The sequence below is a fragment of the Drosophila navojoa genome, chromosome X (assembly GCF_054131105.1).
Source record: "Drosophila navojoa isolate 15081-1374.11 chromosome X, UAZ_NAV_1.0, whole genome shotgun sequence".
In the NCBI taxonomy this organism is placed as follows: domain Eukaryota; kingdom Metazoa; phylum Arthropoda; class Insecta; order Diptera; family Drosophilidae; genus Drosophila; species Drosophila navojoa.
Window position 1 is genome coordinate 15452909 of NC_142895.1, and position 9128 is coordinate 15462036.

Here is a 9128-nt window from a genome sequence, read left to right on the forward strand (position 1 = left end):
GGCCGGCAACTGGCCCCGAATCGCTCTTCAATTGCTGCCTTCCTCAACGCCAGACCGCCTCAGGCCGTTGCCGGCCCTCGTCCACCTGCTCAATTGAGCAATCGAAATGCAACTTTAAGTCTTTGCACAGGTGGCGCGTGCCAAGGACTCATTAGCTTAGCTAAAGTGTAAGCAAAAACATTTTATCTTTTCGCCTGGGCGTATACTACAGTTTTTTTAACAGCCAAAGAAGGCTTGAGTTAACAGAGCGCCTTAACAGCAGTCTGCTGCATATGTAAAAACAAAGCTGTTAATAGCATTTTATGGAAATTATTATAGTATAAATACACACATTTTCTTCTTTGAAATCAGTTTTAAAGTCCTCAAATAGATTTTCGATATGAGATAATTCCCCCTGTGCTTCAAAGCCAAACTCAAATAGGAATATCAGCTGGTCCTAGTCGCTGATTCAGATACAAATAAATATTATGCACCTTTATACATGTATATTAAAATGCATTAGTCTATTTTGTTATCTCTATTATGTATAATTCATTAACAAAACTTGTGTTCACACACTCGCTATTGGTATCACTCCATGGGCTTGCTCATATGTGACTTTGACTTGCCTTTCGATCGAAATACTCGAACGTGTTGGCTTCTTATGATTCATAGTCCAGAGTTAGGCACAGTCGACAACAAACAATAGCAACAGCTATAAATAACTCGAACAGTGCGAGTATCAGAGTCTCGCATCATTGTTGCAATTACATTTATGCACCCAGAAGGTCTTTCTCCCTCTCCCTCTCTCTCTCTCTCTCTCTCTCCCCAAGATGCCATAAACTCTGGCATATTTAATTGTGTCACTTGTCCACTGTCTTGGGTGTGCGTGCATGTGTGGGTGGGACAGATGAAGTGCACATTTGAATGCCCAAATGAGATGTTGTCGCTGCCGCTGAGGCCGTTTAATTGTAATTTCGTGTGCAGGCCCAAAATGCTAAATAAACAGAGAGCAAACGACGTGTGCGTGCGTAATGCGGCTACAGTGAGCACCAGCTAAGCGAACTGGATCGTCAAAGGTCAGAGAGTGCTGCCAACTAATTCAGCCAAGTTGAGCTGAGCAGAAAGCCATGTCAAATGCCATGTCATGCCAGTCAGGGATCACTGTACTTGCATTTGTAATGCAGCCTTGGATTGTGCAATATATGTATATTTGGGCGCTGGCAATTCGATTTGTGTCCAGCCCCTGGGCATCCAGAGCATTGTTGTTGCCATTGGCGCGTATCATTGTTAACATGGCTAAATTATATAAGCGATTCAGCTGCTCTGCGTGTGTGTGCGAGTGTGTGTCTATGCATGCGTGCTGCACAATTGCAGGCTGATTTCGGCTGCTGGCCCTTGGCAAATGAAATTTGCAACCATCACCATCATCAAATGTCGGCAACAGTTTTCGGCCAAAAACTATTAAACGAAATGATGACGTATTCGAGCACCAACCACAATTGATCTGAACTCTTGACATCGACTACATACATATGTCAGTGTCAGTCATAAACGTACATGTAATTTGGGGTTGCATCACAGCTGTTTGTCAAGCCTCGGCAATTGAGAGTGAGTGATTGAATTTTTCACTCAACTTACAGGGATAGTTGTTAAGGCCGATTTTATATGGTATTCCTGAAACCTTATACCATGGTATGCCATAATAGGTTATACTACATATAATATACAATTATATCAATAAAATCTGGCATACTGTACTAAAATTAACTATGCAATTATGTGTTATACGATTGCATACAGCACTACACCATATTAGACTCTAAACTGTTATACTACACTAGACTGTAAAGTGCATTAATGTGTTATACTAGGCTATATTATTACAATGCCTTATATATTATACTAAAATATATTACATAACAATGTGTTATACAACACTACACCATATTAAACTAAAAACTGTTATACTATACTGTGATATGTATTATACTAGACTAGACCATATAATGTACTCTATAATACTATGGCATACAGCACTACACAATATAAGACTATTAACTGTTATACTATACTTGGCCATACATACATACAATACAGTCCTTTGTTATACCAGAATATACTATATAATGTGTTGTGCAATACTATATTATACTATTGTATAATGAAATCTTTTATACTAAACGAGAAAAAACTGTTTAATATTAATATTATAATTCACCATATTAAGGCATGTTTTATACATTTATATTACTACACACTAAGCACTACTGTAATTTGTTATACATTACTATACCCCACTATACTTTTGTATCTATGCTATATAATATTAAGCTTTATTATACTATAATATAATTTATTATACATACTATACCAGAATTATTTCATTGTGATACTATAATGTACTATTATGAGTTGAGCTATATTATACACTATATATCGATACTGTTCTGTTATACTATATACTGTGTACTATATATATATTACACTATATACTATACTATACTTTACTGCATTAAATTATGCTATAATATTCTTTACCTTAATACTATTGTACTAGACTATACTGAGATATAATAGAAACTGATCGATTATGTGTATATGGCGCAATATTAAATATATAAGCATAAACTTCAATGCGATATTTCTAAATTTCAAGGCAGTTGTTTGGTCAATCATATATTCAGTAGTAAGAAGAATCTCCTATGTCTGATTCTTACCTTAATTCAATATTATTGATATATTAATCCAATATTATTAATAATATTATTAGTGAGAAACAGTATTTGGGAATATATTTAATAACTGAATATTGAATGCTAAGATTGCGTTTGAACTAGAGTTTCTTGGTGGCTTGCCGCAGACGGCGTCTGAAATAGACGTGCTCGGCCAGAAAGGCGATGGAGGCAAGTAGGGTGCCCACGATGACCACATAGAAGGCCAGCTGGAGGTCGCCGATGGTCAGGACACGCACCTCGGTGGCCTCGGCCTGCTCGTTGAGCGCCTTGCGTGTCCTGACGGTCACGCGGAACTTTTGGTCCTGGATCCACTTCGGGATGAGGCCGGCGTTGAGCATGCGCAGCAGCTGGGCATTGATTGCCTCCTCCCAGGGCGCATCTCTGGGCAGGACATAGGAGATGGTGTAGTACTTGGGGCACTCGGGCACAATCCAAATGCGGCGCATCAGCAGGAAGTTGACCGACTCCATCATCAGCGAGGAGTACCGGGAGACGCTCGCCTTGCCGCCCATAGTGGCCACCTCCTTGGTGACATCCGCATTGAGATCCCGGTTCCACCAGAGCTTCTTATTGAGGCTGGCGTACAGCGGCGACGTTTCGCTAAAGAACAGGTCATCCGCCATGGACGTGTACTTGTAGACGACCTTCAGTCCGCTGTCGTCCAGATCCTGCAGCGTTAGAATGTCCTTGTAGTGCAGCGGATGGATGTAGACGGTGGACAGGCTGGACTCGAATATGGCGCCGAAAATGACGCTCACCAGGCACAGCGAGCCGATGAACATGCGCTCCGCATAGCTCTCCGGCAAGTGGCTCAGATTCACGCGCACCCACACCACCCACGTGTCCACCAAAATGCCCAGCGCCTGCTGCCAGAGCCGGCGCCTCTGGGCGCTGACGATGTGCAGCCGCAGGTTGAGGATGCGCAGCAGTAGCCAGATGAGGGCGCACACGAACGCCGTCAGGATGAAGCCCAGCCAGATGTCGTAGCCAACCGCAAAGATGGGCAGAATCGACTGCGGAATGCGGCTGGCCTTGGGCGCATAGATGCACAGCTGGTCATCGTAGACGGCCACCGTGAAGTCCATGTACTCCTGCACCAGGTAGTCCTTGACAAAGAAGCCCGTCAGGCAGATGTCCAGGCCGTCGTTCAGTATCGAGCCGATGGCGCCGTTGTAGCTGCCATTTGCACTGCGCTCCCTGAGGAGGAGTGGGAGGAGGAGCAGGGATTAGAAGTTCACGAATTGCTTGCAGTATTTACCCAAAGTAGTTCTTGTCCGGCTGCTGCAGCAGCATGGTAAAGTTCAGCCCCTCGGTTATCAGCAGCGCCACCTCCCAGTCGACGCCCGTGATGCTGCGCAGGAGGCCCGTCTCCGGGTCCAGCTGCGGCCGGGCATAGACCGACTTGAAGATCTGCACACGCAGCGGATAGCCGCGCATGTCGTGAAACAATTGGGTGGAGAGGGGCTCCCCACCCGCATAGGGGATGAGGCGACCGAAAGCCTCCTCATAGCCCATCACATCGCCGTCCCACTCGCCCGCAAATGGATCGTAGATCCAGACAGCGCCAGCTACCAGAATGTACCTATTGAAGACCTTGTGCTGGGTCCACAGACGGCGGCTGCTCTGCTCCAGCTGCAGCTGCTGCTCGCGGCTCAGGCTGTCCGGCACATCGGCCACAATGTAGAAGTAGACGCCGGCACGATCCGCCGAGCCGACGGCGCCGCTGCCGGCGACCAGCTGAGCCAGGCTGACCACCAGCACCAGGGAGGCGCGCTTATCCAGCTCCGCCAGCCTGCTGTCCAGCTCCAGAGGCCGGCGCTCGTCGTAGCTGTGCAGGATGTGCGGCACTTCCGTGAGCCGCATGAACCACATGGCGTCGCCGTTGCGGGCATCCTCCTGCAGCTGCCGTCCCTGGCGCAGCAGCATGTGCAGATAGGGAATCCGGCGCAGCGGCTCCGCCAGCAGCTCGTCCAGCGATGAGCCCCAGTGAGCTGGAGCGAGTGCCAAGAGGAGCAGCAGTTGGGTCCACATGCCGCCGTTCGGCAACGCGTCGCATCCGCAAATGAGCTCGTTCGCCAAAACTCGTGAGGCTCGTGAGGCTCGGCCGGGCAATGTTGTGACACCTGCAATTTGGTCTGTTTGCCCAAACGTAATTAGAGACCCGTTATGTCAGCTGCCGTTCTCCCAGCTGGGGCCGCCTTGGCCACTGAGCAAACATCGCCATCGCCTTCGCCTTCGCCTGCCTTTGTGTGCCTGCGAGTCGAGCAAATCGGAATCGAAATCGAAATTTATGCGGCCACAGTGAGCTATTGAGCAGGAGTCGCAACGGCAGCGTCAAAGACAGCACAGTTCTTTAGAAATCGCCACAATCGCGGTGTGAGAATAGAAAAGCAATTCACATGCCAAATCAACTCGATTCAATTCATAGTTCCGCCGGCCAGCAGCGAGCAGGAGTCGCCAGTGGAAGGCAAAACACTCGAAACGCTTCGAACGTCCGCATTCAATTGGAATTTGCCATTCAATATTTCTGCACATTGGCAGCCAATTTTCATTAAATTTAATACCCAATAAGCAATCGTGTTGATTTCCATATTGTTGTTTCTTTGTCTGTCTGTTCGTTTGTTTGTTTCCTTTTTCCACATGATTTCCAATTGTTTTCCACACATTTTTTGCATGATATTCGATAATAAATGTGAAATGGACTCGGCTTTAATGTGGCCTAGGCAATTACGATTTTCGCCAGCCAATATATTACACTCTACTACAGAGTTTGTGGGCTAAGAAATTTATAGCACTGGTCACCATAATTTTAGTGGAATCCCAGACTAAGAACTATAATATATGCTGTTATATGAAGACTGTACAAAATAGTTCTTATGGATTATATTTTGTATTATATGTTATTTACTATGCATATAGAGCAGTATTACCTAATTTCAGACTTAAGAAATTTTATACACATTTTACTGCATTATATTTAAATGAAACAAAAGTATGCGTCGACTCGGAGTTCAATTCCAATCTATTAGTTCACATCAAGTGCTCAGCTCACATTTCAATTGTTTCTCAGTAAGTAAATACAATCGATTACAAAAATTTGCAACTGACCCAAAATTCCTGTGAACTCAATTCAGCTGTGAACCCATTTAATCCGCTTAAAGTGTTGGCTTATGGGAAATACCAAATGCAAGTCAGATCGATGCTTAATTTGCCAAGTAGGTAATACATGCAAAGCAAAGCAAAAGAGAGAGGGAAAGAGAGAGTAAGACAGAGAAAGAGAGAGGGAGAGATGTGGGATTAAGTGAGGTAAAGAGAGAGAGAGAGGCATAAAGAGAGAGAGTGAGAGGTAGAGAGAGAAAGAGGCAGACAATCAGAGCGAGAGGGAGATAAATAAAGTGACAGAGATAGTCGGACGGAGTCTGAGGGAGTCAGAGAGAAAGGGGCAGACGAATAGAGGGAGCGACAGAGAGAGAGGGTAACAAAGAGTGACAAAGAGGGGCAGATTGAAGCATAGAGAGATCCAGAGAGACATGCAGAGAAAGACATTGATAGAGTGGGAGCGATCTCATCATAGCAATCAATATAGCCAGCCAAAGCTCTACAATACAGGGTATCTATTAATCAAGCACGCTCACTTGTAAACAAACTTCGACAAAGCGCATAGTTCTATGTATTTTCTGCACCTCTGTGCAGTGCGCACAGTTATTTCTGTGCTCGTCCACAAAATTGGCCATTGCCTGCGTGTCTGTGTGTGTGAGTGTGTGTGTGGGTCATATGTGGCACAGCCAGCCGTGCCTCAGTCAGAATCAAGCTCATGCGTTGCCTGCGTCGCTGCCAGCTGCAGCAACAGAAACCATCAATAAACTCTGGCTACACTTTTCTTTCGCAGCTCGGACCCTCAGCACACACACACACACGCACACACACTTGGCGTTTTCAAAATGAAAAATAAATTGGAAAATTGAAAAAGCAATTCATCGCATTAGAAACGTGCATTGAATTGAAGTCTGCTGACGTTGTCTATCAGGCAGCAGCAGCAGCAGCAGCAGCAGCAGCAGCAGCAGCAGCTTCGTTTCGGTACTTTATCGCTCATACGCCAGGTGTGACGACACGCAGAAGTGCACGCTCCCCCACACTCTGCAGCTGCATCAAGACAATTGGCAATGGCAACGAATTCATTGAAATGCTGCCGTCGCATCGCCTTAAGCGACTCCATTGGCCATTCGGCATTTGCGGGGCTTATGGCCGAGGCGATCAAATCAAATTGGCAAGCTTCAAGTTTGGGGAACGTTTTGTCATTTGTTATTATGGCGACGGGGCCGTTAGCTGCACCTCGCTAAGCTCTGACGAGCTCCCATGCAGCGCAGCGAAGCGCAATGAAATCATTTGTACGTAGCACGTGAAAATGGAATTTTAAGCATCAGCACAAAATGCGTTTTGCGGCTCTGCCACAGCCATTATTGGCCATTGCCAGGTACACATTTATATACATGATATATATATGTACAATATATGAATGCCTTACATATATATTTATGCACTTAATTCCACATCATTTCGCAGCGAAAGAAAAAATTGTATTAATAAAAGTAAAAAAAAAAAAAAAGTATGAATTTTGCGGTCGAGTGTTAGCGACTGCAGAATACTCAGTCATTAGTACTGCCACGCCCCTTATTGGTGTACATGTGTGTATATATCGCTTATATGCAAATCAATAGACTTTAGATTGTCTAAATGCAGTTATTCCCAGTTTACCGCGCCCACAATTTACGTATCCGGGCTGTTTTGGGTCTGCCAACCCGAGTATAATAATATATATATTCAATATTTCAACTCTTTAGCACTTTAACTGCCCTCATGCCACGCCCCTAGAGAGTGGAACGCGTAAATCTTGGCACAATGTGCCCAATTTCAGTTTCTACCTTGCACAGCGAGCCAAACAAAATCAATATACTCATTTCCCATTCGTGAATGAGCATAAAAAGGCGAGCCCCAGCGCTACCCATAGCCCTGACGGCTTTAAGTTCCGTTGCATTTACATCTGTTGGCACACAAATTGTAAGCGAACAAAAAAGAGGCGACGAGAGGCGGGGCACAAAAAAGGCGAAGTAGAATCGGGGAAAAACGAAAACGCAATCAAGGCGGATTTAGCACCTGGGCAGAGCCAACGGCAGACTCCGAGCCAGAGCCAGAGCCAGAGCGAGAGCCAGAGGACTGCGACTGCAGCAGCAAAGCCAGCTGTGCATCCGCTCAGATTGGCAGCCGGGCTCTGCGTGTGGCCTGGCAGCGACTTTCCGTCGCTTTGATGCCCCCGGCTTGCAATTGGATTACATGCAACGAATGCGAATCGTCACTGCCAGCACAAACAGTTGCCACTCCATTTGCCTAACAAGCCGTTGCAGACAACAGGCCCCATGCCGCATGCCCCATGCCCCATGTCGCATGCCGCATGCCGCACAAATCGTCATCTCAAGCTGATCGGAATACCCTCTGTGTATGCGCTGGCAGACGCTATCACAAGCAACAATCGGTTTATGCCACAAATGCGCATTCACCAAGTGCAACTCGCTTAAATGCAGTCGCAATGCGGACAAAGACACGCATGTACACGTATGCATGTGTGTATGTATGCATGTGTGTATATATGTATATTATTTTAAACTGAAATATTATTGGTCTAGTTGTTGTTGTTATGACACTCAATCGTGCACTATTCAAGGCCCTCGCGAGATCCACTTAGATCAGCAATTTCAAGAAATATTTGATTGCACTTTAAAAAAAAAAAAAATAAGTTAGAAAAAAAAGCGATTTATCTCATATAAAAATACAAAGTAACTGTATTAATCACATATTATATTATATTATTATAAATAATATAACTCAGTTAAAATTATAAAAATATGCATAAAATAAGAAAAGGTATAAAGAAATATTATATTTAGATATTATTTAAATACATCATATTATTAATTAAATTAAATTTAAATTAATTTTATTTGGGTTATTGAATTAATTTTTATTTAATACTAAAACATATGTCATATTATTAATTTAATTTAATTTAAATTTAATAATTAAATTCCATTTATTTTTAAATATTAATATATAAAAAGGTATTAAAACTCTCAGAATATGAATAGTTTATATTACAAATTTGACAGATTTAAAAAAATAAATTAAAAATGAAAATGGTAAAAATAAATATATAGATATATGTATATATATATATATATACATATATATATATATATATATATATATATATATATATATATATATATATATATATATATATATATATATATATTTTTTTTTTTTAACTTTTCTTAATTATTGTCTGTATAAAATAGCCTGTTTAGGCTGCCTGACCAATTCAGAGCTATAGAAAAACAAATGGCAATCAAATAAAAA

The 9128-nt window shown here is 43.3% G+C and overlaps 1 protein-coding gene across 1 annotated transcript; it reads right to left on the reverse strand.

Annotated features, from left to right (window-relative positions):
* Positions 1-2774: 2774 nt before the first annotated feature.
* On the reverse strand, positions 2775-4748 carry Ir10a (Ionotropic receptor 10a). The gene is made up of 2 exons (XM_030390131.2): positions 3976-4748; positions 2775-3914 (listed from the first exon to the last, which is right to left on the reverse strand). The coding sequence occupies exons 1-2, from the start codon at positions 4746-4748 to the stop codon at positions 2816-2818; spliced, it is 1872 nt and encodes a 623-aa protein (XP_030245991.1). The 3' UTR covers positions 2775-2815.
* Between the last annotated feature and the right edge of the window lie 4380 nt (positions 4749-9128).

Coding starts and splice junctions, on each gene's coding strand:
- Ir10a (XM_030390131.2), bottom strand. CDS start 4,748: ATGTGGACCCAACTGCTGCTCCTCTTGGCACTCGCTCCAGCTCACTGG. Junction 3,915..3,975: donor CCGGACAAGAACTACTTTGG/GTAAATACTGCA, acceptor ACTCCTCCTCAG/GGAGCGCAGTGCAAATGGCA.